Here is a 16656-nt window from a genome sequence, read left to right as displayed (position 1 = left end):
ATGTAAAAGATTTTTAAAGCAGATAGTAACAGGTTATTTAATAAAAGATGAAAGAAATTGCCATCATTAAATTAAATGGAAACAGTCACGTTTTTGTTCTATAAATTAGAGAGGTTAAGCACACGATGTTATGAACGTCAGTGTTTTACAGTCATTTCGTCACCCTAACCGTTAAATGCTGTAGAACAATCTTGAAGTACTTTAATTTTAATCAATCCCTACTACCATAAGTGTATAATATTGACACATAAGTTTGACACTTCCTATTCTTCACATGCAAAAGTTATTCGTCACATGCAAAAGTTTTACTGATAACTATTCACAAGACAGACTGCGTCACGGGCTTCTTCGTAGTTTTGTGTCCACTTGCTAACTAGTCACATGTAGCCTTCGACAGCGCCTCGCTAGGGAGATATTTTCTTCTTGTAATGACGTCATTCCGTTACTAGCTCTCAGTAAAATATTCCCCAAAGGGACAAATTTATGGAACAATATTATAGACTTATGCTACTACCTTAATTAAATTAACAAACACAGTTTTCAACGAAAGAACTTTTTAATTTTTACCCCATCAGCCGTGGCAATTTCTAAATTATTTCCGTTGCCATGACTACTGGATTTCCCCATGAATCCTCCAAGTTTATCATCCAATCCATAAATTGATTTTCCTGGTAGGCGCTGCCATCTTTTTCAAAGCATTGCTAAAGCTACGCGTTTTTAACTGACCAGTAGCCAAATTGAAATAAGTAATTCGTTGGCAGTAGACCATTGACCCAAGTTTAGGACAAATAATACACGATTTTTATCTAGATTGTAAGAAATGGAAACGTATTCTAATCAAATCTTTTAATTTAAATTGGAAATAAATTTATTTCAATCAATTTAAATTTACATACTTAAATTTGTATTTTAACTGTAACCAACTTCAAATGGGAAATTAGCATAACTATAAAGTGCCATTAATAACTTTAAAAATAAGCTTACATCGATATAAGAATTTATTAATTATTTTAACGATTTCATTCGCGAAATGACCCGCAGATGTCGCCACGAGTGTAAGTATCGCGTTCGAAGGCCACCCTACCGGAGAGAAGGGGAAACGTCGGTCTGAGAGGGCCGTCCATTGGTTTGAAGAGTCAGAGAGAGAGTCAGTCTCTCTTCGGAGTTTTGATTGCTACGTCGACGAATTAACGGATACCTTGAAATAGTTGAAAGTGACCGCAGAGTGGACCCGCATCCGAAGCAGGTAAGAAGCCCACTTACTACTTTCGCGATGAGATCTGGGTTTTTGTAGCTAGAGGTTTAAAACGCGGAGGGCATCGAAGGAGGTTGCTGCGAAACGGCCATTAGAAGCGGGACTGCGTTTTGTTCTCTCTAGCTTCGATCATTGTTGGGATCTGGCCGCTGCCTCTCACTCCGTTGCCCGGGGAACTCTGCACTCTCATATTTTATCCCCTCCCCAGATTCATACGCTACTCTTTTATCAATAGCTCAATTCTCGATTTAAGTTCCCTTTTACCAAGTACATTTAGCGTAGCATTTAATATAAAGCCGGCACAGTTTTACGTCGCTTTAGAGTTGATAAGCGGCGTGTTTTAAACCATTTGCATTGAGCTTTCTCTTTTTCTCTGGCAACCCTGCAGAAGAAATAGCGGGAAATTAGAAAAACGAGAAGACTCGAAAATTATTATCTTGAAAACTACTTTTAATTGGTCCAAATTATTATCTTGCTACTTTAAATTCGTTCAAATTACTATCTTGCTACTTTTAATTCGTCCAAATTATTATCTTGCTACTTTTAACTCGTCCAAATTATTATCTTGCTACTTTTAATTCATCCAAATTGTTATCTTGCTACTTTTAATTCGTTCAAATTATTATCTTGAAAACTACTTTTAATTCATCAAAATTATTATCTTGAAAACTACTTTTAATTCGTCCAAATTATGATTTTGAAAAGTACTCTTAATTCGCCCAAATTATTATCTTGAAATCTACTCTTGATTCGCCCAAATTATTATCTTGAAAACTAATCTTGATTCGTCCAAATTATTATCTTGAAAACTACTTTTAATTCGTCCAAATTATTATCTTGAAAACTACTTTTAATTCGTCCAAAATAATATCTTGAAAACTACTTTCAATTCGTCCAAATTATTATCTTGAAAACTACTTTTAATTCGTCCAAAATATTATCTTGAAAACTGCTTTTAATTCGTCCAAATTATTATTTTTAAAACTACAGTTAATTCCGCAAAATAAATATCTTGAAAACTACTTTTAATTCCTCCAATTTAATATCTCGAAAATTACGGTTAATTCTTTAAATTAACATCTTGAAAACTACGGCTACTTCCTCAAAATAATATCTGAAAAACTACAGTTCATTCCTCAAAAATAATATTTGGAAAACTACGGGTAATTCCTTCAAGTTAATATCTGGAAAATTACGGTTAATTCTTCAAATTAATATCTTTAAAACTACGGTTAATTCCTTAAAAGTAATATTTGGAAAACTACGGTAATTCCTCCTAATTAATATCTTGAAAACTACGGTTAATTCCTCCAAATTAATAACTGGAAAAATAGGGTTAATTCTTCAAATTAATATCATCAAAACTACGGTTAGTTTTTCAAATTAATATCTTCAAAACTACGGTTAGTTTTTCAAATTAATATCTTCAAAACTACGGTTAATTACTTAAATTTAATATCTTAAAAACTACTTTTAATTTCTTCAAATTATTATCTCGAAAACTACTGTTAATTCCTCCAATTTAATATCTTGAAAACTACGATTAATTCCTCAAAAATAATATCAGAAAAATTACGGGTAATTCATCAAAATTTTGGTTTTAAAAACTTCAGTAAATCTCTCCAAATAACTATCTTGAAAACGAGAATGTTTTTTCTCGCGGAAAACTTTTTATTCGTAAAACGTTTAAGGTGAATTTTTAATTCCAACTTGTGAAGAACTGTCAAAAAATATTAGCGTATATGGTAAGAGTCGATTTAGAGCTTTTATTGAAACGTTTAAAGTAATTCTGGAATTAAAAGCGCGGGAAGTGAAAGAGCTTAAAGTATTAGAATGAATACGGAAAAAGTTAAGATGAGCTTATCGGAAAATGTTTTGAAATTTTTTTAATGAATTTTCTTTTTCTAATATTATTCCGGAGAGTATTAAAAGATATATTTAGAAATATTAAGATTGAAGATTTTATGCGGTTTTTATGATTAAATATTGTAAAATATTGGTAAATTGTTAATTTATTTTAACACTTAATGGCATACTGAAACAAAATACGAACTTTTTCGAGATTTTATTTGCACTTTGTAGTGACACAATTTTGCAATTTTTCGAGATATTATTTTGCACTTTTTCGAGACATAATTTGGCTCTTATTCTAAGTATTATTTTGCACTGTTTCGAGATACAATGTGGCCTTTTCAAAGTATAATTTTGTACTTTTCTGAGATACAATTTTGTACTTTTCCAAGATACAATTTTTCACTTTTCCAAGATTCAATTTTTAACTATTTTGAGATATAATGTTGCACTTTTTCTAAGTATAATTTTGCACGGTTTTGATATATAATCTGGCACCGTTTCGAAATGTATTTTGGCACCGTTACAATTTAGCACTTTTACTGAGATAATTTTTAAGCGTTTTCTATCATCTTTTTTGTCGTTTCCCGCGGCGCACTTAAGACAAAAAGCAAAGGTTTTTCGGAAAATTCTAGACTTTTTTACAAATCCGTTTTAATGTAACACGGGAAAAACAACCAAGGTTGTCTCTTCTTATAAATCAATCAAATTTCAAAAATATACTACACTTTGATCTTAGTAGAAGCATAATGATAGATAGCCTAATAATTAATGTGTTTTGATAAAATTTCAAACCCTTTAAGAAACATTTTGGCTCATTAATCGTAATTTATATTTGGAATCTACCAGTAATCCTTGCTAGGCCGGTTAATTTAGTATTTAATATTTACTGAACTACGTAAGTACTAATTACTGTTTCTGCAAACATGGTAAATCAAAAATTCCCAACGAATTAAAATTCACGCGTTTGAACTTCAAATGATACGTTCCATTAGTTCGGAGCCCATTTTGTAAACAAATTTTGTTTATTTTAATCTTTTAATGTTAATTTGAACTTTCCAAAGGCTGTATAATATACCAGGCTTAAAATATCGGGTATCATAGGCATTTTAAATTCCAAAGCCTACTCTTCCAAAGGATCCTTTTGCGTCTAGACAAGAAAATCTAGGATCGTATTCCCTTTCGTGATTGATAGCAGACAATGCCGTTTATTTCAAGCCCTTAAACAATAGATGATACGGACTTTTAGGTCAAATAATTTTTGGAAATTGGGGAAAAGGCAATTTTAAGATTTTCGAAAATGTCAAGGAATTCAATTTTATCTTGAAAAATATTTTTAAAGGGATTATTATTTATAATATTATTAATATTAATATTTAGTGCCTTTAACCTAGGAGCAACAAACACAAGGAGAACGAAGCTAGTCTTTAAACACGCTAACGCAGTGTTGTGTACAAATTTCATTGGACGAGCCTTTAAGCTGAACGTTTTGCAGGCGGGGGGAAGACAATTTCCGAATTTTCCCCTTCCGACGGCAGCAGGCGCTAATGCGTATAGCCAATGAAAATTGTACGCAAGAAAATCCATGACTTTTGACGGGTTGCGTTCTCCTTGTGTAGGGTGCTGTGTTTGTTGCTCCTAGCTTTATCGTTCTGGCCATTTTTTTAAACGATGCAATTTTTTTTTGTTAAATTATATAAACAAGATAGTGGTATTATTTATAAAAACATTAAGAATAACTTTATTTACAGTTTTTTTTAGAAATATAAGTAGAATACTCTATTAAAATTATATATTTACTCTAAAGGATACTTTGGAATAGATATAGAAAATATTTGCTCAGGACATTCGCAATTGTTTTAGCGTATTGACTTGTCAAATACGAAAGTGCTTGAGGTCGAGAACTGGTTCGTTTCACGGAATTACTTCCAATCTTAAGGAACAACAGTTGTAAGATATTTCACAGGCCCGTTAAGCCAATAATTTCTCGCCCATTCGACTAAGTCCGGCTTTTAGGTAATTGACTTTAATTTCATAAGGGCCCGATAGCCCTGGCCCGCTGAAATATTCCAGGCTTAATCCAAACAGGGCGACTCAATTATCAAAATCCAGTCCAAAGACGTTGTCCACCCTCCGAGTTCTTAATCAAAGAGAAGGAGATTTCCGAGGCCCCCGCTAGAAGGCGCTGACGAGTGGGCCCGCTCCGAATGATAACGGATCAGGAGGGCTAAAGACTCCCTATGGCGGCCAACATGGCGCGTTCCCAGTTGCCATGGAAACCCCGACTAGAAATATCGCTCGCTGGTTGCGGCTTTCCCAGCCGCCGCATTGTGTCCGTGTATACCCCGATTCTACATCCCCCGCGAAGAGACCCGGACAGCGTGGCGAAAGGCCGGGATGCAGGTACAGTCGGCGAGATCAACGTCGTACTTCCGTTGTCATCTTACAACGTCAACGCTCGCCTATGCATTGAAGTAGACCGATTTGAGATGAGCGAGAAGGGAATGCTATAAGCGCGGAGATAGGCAAATCAGAGGGGCAAAAAACCTCGCCCCCTACCGTAACGTCATTGGTAGGAGCCCCCCCTAGTGGGCAAAAGTAGTAAATCAAATATATTCCGCTGTTTATTTTGGAGAGAGCGAAGACCGAAAATAGAATAGACTTTTCGCGGAGAAAGTTAGGCCTTGGTCGTTAGTCGTAATATATTCGCATTTCGCTTTCGTGGCCCAATTCGTTGGGAAGCCCCATTTCCAGGGAAGAGAAACGCAATTTAAGGCTTCTTTTCTATAATCCTATCTGCCTCGGATACAACGGCCCTCCCGTGGGTAGTTGTAACGTAGGATTGTTTAACCCGTTTTGTCGCTTAGACGTTGATACAGACTTTGTTTCGCGACAAAACGTGGGCGCCACCATTGCTGCTTCTACCGCTCCCTACGTACCACCATTCCCGCTCTATATGTTCCACCATTCCTGCTCACTGGGTTCCAAAATCCCAACTCACTATGCCCCGCGATTCCCGCTCACTGTGTTCCGAAATCCCCGTTCTATATGTTCCGCCATTCCCTCTCACTCAGTTCCAAAATCCTCGCTCACTACGTACCACCATTCCCACTCACGGTATTCCGAAATCCCCGCTTACTACGCCCCGCCATCTCCACTCACTGTGTTTCGAAATTCCCACTGTATATGTTAATCCTACATTCCCACTCAATGTGTTCCTTAATTCCCACTCATTATGTTCCACCATTCCGGCTCACTACGCCTCACCATTCCCACTCATTATGTTCCACCATTCCCGCTCACCGTGTTATGCAATTCCCGCTCTATATGTTCCGCCATTCCCGCTCACTACGTCCCGCCGTTCCCGCTCAGTGTTCCTAAATTCCCACTCATTATGTTCCACCATTCCGGCTCACTACGCCTCACCATTCCCCCTCACCTTGTTCCTTAATTCCCCCTCACCTTGTTCCTTAATTCCCACTCATTATGTCCCACCATTCCCGCTCACCGTGTTATGCAATTCCCGCTCACTACGTCCCGCCGTTCCCACTCAGTGTTCCTAAATTCAAACTCATTATGTTCCACCATTCCGGGTCACTACGCCTCACCATTCCCATTCACTGTGTTCCGAAATTCCCGCTGGGTATGTTAATCCGAAATTCCTACTCACCGTGTTCCTAAATTACCACTCACCATGTCCCACCATTCCACTCATCGTGTTCCTAAATTACCGCTCACCATGTCCCGCCCTTCCCGCTCACTGTATTCCTAAATCCCCGCTCTCTACGTCCCGCCATTCCCACTCACCGTGTTCTGAAATTCCCGCTCACCATTTCTCATCATTTCCGCTCACTGTGTTCCACAATCCCCGCTCACCATGTCCCGCCATTCCCACTCACGGTGTTCCGAAATTCCCACTCACTTAGTAGTGATTGTAAGTGTGGATTTTGAACTATTCTTCCTATAATCATCCTCAGCTGCTTTTGCTAGAGTGTTTTCCACTTTTTAAATATGACTGGTTTCCAAATATGCTTCTTAATACCGTATGGCAATAAATTTGACCAAATTATAAAATTAAATATCATTTTACAAATTACAAGGGTCCAACTAATCACATTAATTTAAAAACGAAGTATATCGATATACACATTTTTTATATTTTTTTTATAGAAACGTTTTATTCATACCAAATATTAGTAATATGGTAATCGTTGATTTTATAAAGGGGAGGAGCTTAGCTTTAAAATGTCTACGACACTTGTCTAGCTTTAACAAGTCTACGAGTGCGAGCTAGAATTTTGCAGTGGTGATGCAAATCGCTCGTGCCAAGAATAATCAAATAAAGCTCTGCCTCCTGACGTAAAGAGCAAAATTTTAAAAAGTTGGCTCAGACCACAAGTTATTTGTAAAATTAACTATTTCAGTTTAGAAGAAATTCTGGGTCACTGAAAAGTATAGATTTAAGCGAGAAATTATATATATTACACTTATTTTTAAAGATTAATATTAAATGGATTTACAGACAATACTTTTAATAGGCACCGTGGTACGCGCGCTTTTCGACATTAAACCTTGGCTCGAATAGAAGTTCACTTATCTCAGTTTTGTAAACATATAAATACTTGAATTGATGCGAAATGATAGAGACCAGTTTCGTGAAGAACATTATAAATTCTCCAAGACTAGCAGTGTGAGAACGAATCGGAATCTGGTTTTGTTTATTATCCGAGTGGGCGTCGTCCATTTTTCTTGCTCCGGCAGCGGCTGCTAATTCTCGTTGTTGTTCAGTCAATGAATTTGAAAATTAGGATTATGTATTACAAGAGCGTTTTAAAAATAGAGGTGAAAAGCAGGGTTGGCACAATTTTGCCAAGGTGGAAAAAACCTGGTGGAAAAAACTAGATTTTCCGCGGTTTTTCCACCTATTGTTTTCCTGTTAAAAACCGTGTGGAAAATCGTACTTCCTTGGTTTTTTCCATCTCTAGTGGCAAAATTCAATAAAAAATAAATAATAAAAGCAGTATATTCTTCTATTCTATTCACTCTTCTCCCGGCCTTTTTGTCATCTTCTATTTTCAATGACCAAATTAGTCACTTAATAGATATATCAATTATTAATTTAGCATGAAAAGAGTTTTTTCCGATTTTTACCAGTTTTTCCCACGTGTCCTGGCCATTGAGTTGGGAATAAATAGAGGTACAACTAAATCTGGCTGGCGCGGGACCAATTTCATTCAATATGGAGACTTTATCAACTATATCGTTCAATCGTGGCGACATCTGTCTCTAGTGGTGGCAACTATATTGCAATTGAATTTTTGCGCGAATCATATAACTTTACAAAATATAGATGGCGCGACCGCCTAATTATAAAGATGAATTTCGTACAGTCTTCTCAGAACAGGTCCCGCGTAACCATGACAACCGAAATCGTAATTGTAATTCTAGCAGTATTATTCCCAATTCAATGGTCCTGGCAAAAACCAGTTTTTGCCGGGTTTTTGCCAACCGTGGTGAAAAGCGACATAAATATTGCACCACGGTGTAAATGCACCATAGCCATTCTGAATGTATTCATATATCACTTTTTGATTGAAGTCAGTGGTTTTCAACCTGTCCGCGAGATGGCTGTGGGGGTTCCACGGAAACATTTAAAAATATACATAAAAAGGTTAAAATCCTAAATAACAAATTTATAATCTAACCTATACTACTTCATATATGTGTGGTTTTGGTTAATAAATTGATATAGTTCTGCAGTTTTGTTTATAAATAATTATAAATAGTATTTTTATAAATAATAATTCATTTTTTTATAAATAAATTATTATTATAAAAAATAATAATTTTTTTTATAAATAAATTATTATTATAAATAATAATTAATTTTTTTTATAAATAAATTATTATTATAAATAATAATTTTTTTTTATAAATAAATTATTATTATAAATAATAATTTTTTTTATAAATAAATTATTATTATATATTATAATTTATTATTTTATAAATAAATTATTATTTATAAAAAAAAATAAATTATTATTATTTATAAAAAAATAAATTATTATTATTTATAAAAAAAAATAAATTATTATTATTTATAAAAAAATAAATTATAATTATTTATAAAAAAAAATAAATTATTATTATTTATAAAAAAATAAATTATTATTATTTATAAAAAATAAATTATTATTATATATTATTATTTATTTTTTTATGAATAAATTATTATTATCTGCAATGTTTCATCTTACCAGATTCAGTTAGCTTAACAATTATCTGATTTATACGCTAAGTGTATATATAATCTGATGAAAGCCAATTAAAATAAACCGTAATTAAAATTTTGAAACAAAATTTAATCCGGAATATAGAATATCGGAAATCCGCTCACATTCAGTCTGTCGGCTTACAATGAATTAGTTTCGTACTTAAACTTAGAAATATGAATGACCCGTATCCTGGAATGGAAAACTGTATTCCCTCAATGCGGTAACGTAGCTCAAGCTAAAACTTTAAACTAAGCCTATATCACCATCTTAAGGCAGGCAGTGTTACTAGATTAACATATATGCGTGTACATATAATCTCTAATTACAACAATATATATTTACCATGATTTTTCTGTTTTTTACTTTTGGAAAAAAACAGTATAGTTGTGTTCTTGGAAAATTAAATTGAACGCTTTTCCTTGTTTCATTGTAACAACTAGCAGACGAAAATATTTTCTTAAGTTCAAACGTTTTCCGCTAGATGTCTATGTTTTATTAAGTTCAATGGTTTCACGTTAACAAGCCTACCTACCCAGTCTACTCCATAATTTCCTCATAGATAAAACAATCTGGTTTGCATTTTGACCCTATTCAACCAATCTGATAATATCTGAACGTAAATACAGATTATCTGATATCTGAACTATATTAATTATTTCTTCGGTTCAGATAACTAAACTCTAATCTGCAATCGAGAAGCACTAATAATTGTTGATCTTTGGGAAAATTAACTTGAATTAAAATTTAAATGTCAGGCTGCATGAGCGTATATTAGTTTGTGGTAATAGGGATATGTCGGCTCGCGTGTCATGCAGGGCTTGCCACCATTTTCCTACGCATTGTAACCCGGCCACCTGTTTAAGGCATTAAACGTCGCTAGATGACTTGGGCCTAAGGTGGTGCCAAGGGTATTAGCCTAGCTGATTATTATTGTTATTAATATTATTATTATTATTATTACATGTCTTCCATTTGGAGACACTAACAAGGAGACGACCCGAGGTGGAACACACCGATTTTGTTCAAACTCGGGGGTTTGGTAGACCTTCATGTAACTTGAAAAACTCCAAAGGGAAATGTTTCCATAGGCAACTGTTTGGCCATGGCAACCAAAAATGTTTTTGACTACACAAAATGGATATTTTCCCATTGAAAATAACACGGGAAATCTGATCAATTTTTTAAATAGGTAAAAATAGAAAATATAAATAAAAAAGTAATGAAAGAGTTCGAAATTAAAATGGTCAGATTCCCATGTTATTTTCAATGGGAAAATTTCCATTTTGTGTTGTCAAAAACATTTTTGGTTGCCATGGCAAAACGATTGCCTATGGAGACATTTCCCTTTATGGTTTTTCAAGTTACATGAAAGTCTAACAAACATCCGAGTTTGAACAAAATCGGTGCGTTACACCTCGGGTCGTCTCCTTTGTAAGTACCTGGAAATAGCAACATCCGTTAAAACTAACAGCGTCATGTATGTTTCTCATTACAGGGTGAAATAGAAATAGCGAGATAGAACGGAAGTCAGCATGATTGTCAGCGGAAGGACCACCTCGGTGGCCTCTCACCTTCTACTCTTCCTCCTAGCACTCCACACAATCAACGCTAAGGTAAGTCTCTCCGCTTTTCAATTAAACCACCTAAGTGATACTTTAACACATCCCTCGCGCTTAATTAAAACGAAACGCTATCTATTTTACTGAAATAGACGTTAATAAAACACACCCCAGCCCGTAAAACACCCTTATATAAACTTAAATGACACAGGCATTTACAGGCAAAGCACTTCACACCGTTGAAATTTGCATAAAAAAAGCAGGTAAGTCCAAACGCGTTAAAACCAGAAAAAGAACACGTCCTGTATATCACATTACCGAAAGAGACCAGGTCCTTTAAATAAATATACCTAAAAAAATCCTTTTAAAAAAAGGTCCTTTTAGAAATAGGGTTCGTATAATATCTCACTTACTGGCCCAACCCCCGTTTCAAAAAAGAGGCCTTAATACGAACGGGGGTCTAGGCTCCATATTTTTCAAACAAGTATCCTACTTAAAAATCAATCCGATTCATTTTTTTGAAGAACGTGGATTGAGAACCTATATTCGGGGTGGCCGATAGTCAAAGCAAAAGATGGGGCGGGGGTACGAAAACTTTGCCTTTTTGGACAGCGGTATCCATCCATCTTAAAAAAAGGCGAAAGGATTCGTTTTCAATCAATATCGGAGGAGCTAGACAGGGGGGGGGGCAAGTTCTTCTCTTTTGGGCCTCCAACACCGTTTATGTAACTTAACGGATGGGTTCTTACGCGTGGCAGCGCGTAAAAGCCTTTTTACGGAAAACCTAGAGCGCAAAAACTATTTTCCTCCGTCGCTACCCCCTCCCCCCTTACCTCATCCATTGCCAAAAGTTCCTTGGACCTTACCAGACCTAGATCCGCCTAGGCCCACCGAAACCTACTCCGACCCCTCTAGAAGAAGAGTGTTAAAGATTTTTCTTTAAAGGAATAAAAATCCTTTCTCTTTTAGCCGGGGATGGAAACGGAATGGGGCTGACTTTGCAGCGTTGCGCAATGCGCTCTCACCTTTTGGAAGGTTTAGAGACGGTTAAGCACCGACAAAAATGATTCTTTTGACCTACATATGTCTTTAATACCGCCATCTATATGCGGGATTCTTACTGGTTGTATCAAATACTCGAGAATACGTGGGGAGACCATCTTCGATCGTGGCTCCCCCATCGGTTTGGTCCCTCTTACCTCCCACCTCCTCTGGTGGTCATTTCCGACTAGACCCCGGGGATCATTTTCGTATATACCGCCCTCCAAAAGGTCTACCCCAACCCCCCCGAAAGAGGTTTTTGCCATTGGTCAGAAGAGACCCCTCGCGACAGGAAATGATCTAAAAATGGCACGCGGATTGATTCGAAAGTCTAAAACGAGACAGACGTACCCCCGTCAACTTTCGGCCCCACATTTTCCCAAATTACTCAATTTATCTTCTAGAAATAGTCCCCTTTTCGCGTTCTACTTACAGCTACGTACTCTCGCCGATAAATATCAGGGGCGCGTCAAAACTCTAAGAAGGAATTCTTCTCTTGAGAATATTAAAACGATTCTTCTAAAGATGAAATTCATATTCATCCACAAACATATCATAATTGATGTTTATTTTCTAATGGACTAATCTACTTATTCGCTAATATTATCATCCTTTGCAATGCAGTCCATAGGTGGTTCCTTTTAACTTAACATTGCGTATATACTAATCTCCACCACTCTCCCTCTATTCGGCTATGCAACTCGGTTTGAAATTTTTAATGTTTAGGCTTAGTTTCTCTATTCGGTGTTATAGTCGCGGGTCAGATTTCCCGCACGGTACTGACGAGTCCCAAATTCGACGAAATCGGTCTACCGTAGGAATTTCTGGCTAATTTATTTAATTTAATTTAGTTTTGCACTCGAAGATCTATTTGGTCCGAGTTTCGCGTCTTTGGTTTGCTCGAAGACCTATCGGTATGAGCTATTAGTAAGTTTTTTTTTAAATTTCTTCAAATTTGTTTAGGGTTTAGCTTTATTATCCCTTTTCTAATGGACTAATCTACTTATTCGCTAATTTTATCATCCTTTGCAATGCAGTCCATAGGTGGTTCCTTTTAACTTAAAACTGACTAGAATATTAGCTGGTAATTTTATATATAATAACCATCCGTTTTTGAGCAAGTGAGAATGCTTGGAGCCATTAAATCTTTGGCTTTCATTAAAGTGATACCACATTACCAAGAATGTATATTATCATATGTAACATAACTACTCATAAGTGTGCCTCTGTTTCACATCTCTGTATTAAAATTTTAAATGAGACCTTGTTTCACAGCCACCAAAGAAAATACAGACTAACACGTAAAACTGGTTTTAATTTCCTTACCTCCCCGCCAGAACTAGTTTTGATGACGATAAAACCGTTATCGATTGCGAAGTGACGTCAATTACGTCATATCCTCGCAACAAGGTCTCATTGAGAAAAAGTAATTTCTGGCACACTTATGATATCATTTATAAAACATTTCTATGGACTTCCTACAAAATTTCAATGAAGTTTTTAAAAGCTCTAATAGTTTTATAGAGTTCTCTATAAATATTTCTATAGAAAAGACCGTAGAAAATATCTGTAGAGCTGCCTTAAACATTTATAAATAGGTCGATCGAAAACGTCAGTGAGTGAAAATTTAATTTCACCCATCTTGTCAAGATTAACTTCCCTTTCGTCCAAACGTCGTCTGTTCAGTCGTCTTCTGTCAGACTCTTAAAATTTAAGGTGGCGATGACGTAGCGGAAATGAGTCTTGACAAGATAACGGAACGAAATTTCGACAAACTTATACTTGTCTAAGACTGTATAAAATCGAACTTTCAAGTGTTCAAGTGGCAGTCAAGTGGATGGTAAATTTCAAAATTGGTTAAGAAGGCACTAAAATAATTAAAATTTAAGACAGATACAGTTTATAATTTATAAATATATATATAAAAATAGATAAAGGTTCAGTTGGAGGTCAAGGTCAAGATCGCATAGAAGCAAAGATTGTACAGACCTCGTACCCTAGATTCAAAATCACTGCCTCAAGCTTAGTCAATGGCGTTAACCCACTTCCTGCCGGAACTCCGAAAAAATTAGCCCCATAGTTACCATGGTAACCAACTATAGATAGTGCTCTGTGGCAACCGATGGAGGCCCATTTTTCAGGAGGTCACGGGCCGGAAGTTACAAAATCGTCAATCGGAAAGCTCTCTAAATTCGAATTTAGTTATATTTTACCTTTGATAGACGTAACTAACCCGAGGTGTTTAATACCGATTTTGTTCAAAATCGGGCGTATATGATATATGAAATTTCCTAAAAGGAGACGTTTGCACTACCCATTCGATTTGCCATGGCAACCGCAAATGTTTTTGACCACTTAAAACAAAAAAAAATCCCTATTTTACCCAAAAATTTCCCCAAACTTGATGAAATTTAGCTAAATGTGGTCCAAATTACTCATTTCGTGATTTTCAAATTTAAAATTTTTAATGAAACCGAGAAAATCCCGTGCTTTTTTAAATTGAGATTTTTTGTTTTAAGTGGTCAAAAACATTTTCATTTGCCATGGCAAATTGAATGCGTAGTGCAACGTCTCCGTTTGGGAAATTTCGTATCTCATATAGGTCTACATGACTCCCAACTTTGAACAAAATCAGCTTTGCAAATGGTATATTTTTCCCAACTCTGATTTAAAATTGAATAAAGTCAGATAATAAATATTTCGCATATAAAAATATTAATATTATCTAAATGATAATTTATATGAAAATGTAGACACAAAAAAGCCCCAATTAATTCCCTCAGATTGAGAAGTATAACTTCAAGGTGCCATGGACCAAGAATTTATTGGACTCACTGTTCAGGCTTTAAAAAGCACGCGGTAATACTGAAAATACGAAGTCACGGATAATTTTAGTTCAATGTGGACAAACTTGGCGTCGCTGAAGTCGATTTCCGGCGTAGTTTCGTAGACCGTTCACGTTCAATTTCGAGAAAATGGCGCCGTTGTTGTCGGTTAAATGATGAGGCTTAGTAAGTTTTTGTACATTCATTTTTGAAATTGGTTCTTTAAGAGTTTAATTAATGGTAATTAACCATTGTGTTAAATAAAAATAACTAGTAAGTCACGTATGGCTGAGGTTTTTTATCAAATTCACTAAAATCCTTTTCATGTCTAAACTTAAAAAAATTAATGAACTAAACCTAGCCTAACTTTCCCGCCTAAGCCCCGACTAAGCCTCTCGCAGTGATAGTTGAACAGAATTCTTGAGGCGCTTCAAAGTGGCTGTTGTACCTCAGTAAGCCTTCCGATTTTGGCCACGTCTACCGTGTCAAAATATTTGGAACAGCTAGTTAGTCCCTTCAGATTCTAGGTCCATAATGGTGCTAACATTAAAAATTTCCATAGTTCTTAGTGACTTATACGAATTCTTCATAGTATCAAGCTTCCACCCTAATCAAAATTTATATCGAAACATTTTAACGCCCAAAAACACTAAACGAAATGTGGGGTATAAATATTTACAATATGTAAATAAAGGGCCGTTTAGAATTCTGTTGAAAAAAATTACGTTTACATTGAAGTTTTTCGGTCCCAAACTCGAAACAGGATTCCCGATGGATTCGCAAACCGTAACTCACTCGATAGAAATATTAAACAAGCCACGTCTAACCAGACAGTAAACGTGACGGGTGTCGCTGGGGTACAGTCAATACGTAAAAAAATAACAGGCCTATTTCATTCATACCGAAATATCATCGAGACCGAAATACAGTTAACTTTAGAAGGTGCAAAAAAAAAAAACATACAAAAACTAAAAAGTTGAAAAACCAAAAAATCTATTTCGTAATAGGCTTCTGCCGCGGCTAAAATAAGCTGTCACTGTGCCGTAAAAAAATAACGTTAGGTTTTTTTCGAGGAGGGGAGGGGGGAAAAGAGGGAAGTTGAATGTTTCCCTGATGCATAATTTGCATAATCATCCGTGCACAGACAAGTAAAGCTCGGCTCTTTTTCGACGAGAAAAATGAACCGAATATGCCTTTTTTTATTTTATCCCCTTCTGAATTTTTATTTTTTTGCCTTGATTCTTGAATTATCCAGAGAATGGGCTAAGTTTACTTTTTTTTTTAATATTTCGTAGAATAATGAAAAATGTTTTTTAAAGGGGGGGGGTGACTACAGGGGTGGAATAGACCAATCGTAAATACGCTACGAAAACGTGTTTTCGTATTTTTTTCTTAGCGGTGGTTTTTTATATTTAGAAAATTCGAAAGTAATTTCGCCGTCTCTTGGGTTTAAAAAAAAACGAAGTGAACTCCAAGATAGTTTAATATTAAAGATGACTGTTTGTTGGGCGGTTTAATAATAAAAATTAAATTACGGGAAAATGAAATATCGTAGTCATGAAGTCATTTTTAATTTATTTTCCTTCACATTTTTTTATTAAATTATATATATCTTTTTCTTGGAAGAAAGATTTTAATCCCTGTTAGTCATGATGTTTAATTTTCAATACCGCTTTTGATAAAAGAATAACAAGAACGTGTTTAGGTAACTGAGAACGTATGAGGTGACTAGTTTATAGACTATAGAAGTACAGACGTAATTAATTTAAATAAGGTTTGGTGGCACCATCATTAATGTAAACTTTTAAAAATGAGGTTTAAATATGAAAAAACTGTGATAGTAAATT

General features: G+C 35.4%; 1 protein-coding gene across 2 annotated transcripts in view; it reads left to right on the top strand.

The window, feature by feature from the left end:
- Positions 1-1142: 1142 nt before the first annotated feature.
- LOC149927025 (follistatin-related protein 5-like) overlaps positions 1143-16656 on the top strand; it is a 233649-nt gene continuing 218135 nt past the window's right edge. For both annotated transcript variants that reach the window (XM_090158325.1, XM_090158324.1), the window contains exons 1-2: positions 1143-1246; positions 10880-10997. In XM_090158325.1, coding sequence (XP_090014451.1) covers positions 10917-10997 — 81 coding nt within the window. In that variant the 5' untranslated portion in view covers positions 1143-1246; positions 10880-10916. The remainder of the gene's footprint in view (positions 1247-10879; positions 10998-16656) is intronic.

Source organism: Leiobunum rupestre, chromosome 9, assembly GCF_980474605.1.
Source record: "Leiobunum rupestre chromosome 9, qqLeiRupe1.1.hap1, whole genome shotgun sequence".
In the NCBI taxonomy this organism is placed as follows: domain Eukaryota; kingdom Metazoa; phylum Arthropoda; class Arachnida; order Opiliones; family Sclerosomatidae; genus Leiobunum; species Leiobunum rupestre.
This window is presented reverse-complemented; position numbering and strand designations above follow the sequence as displayed.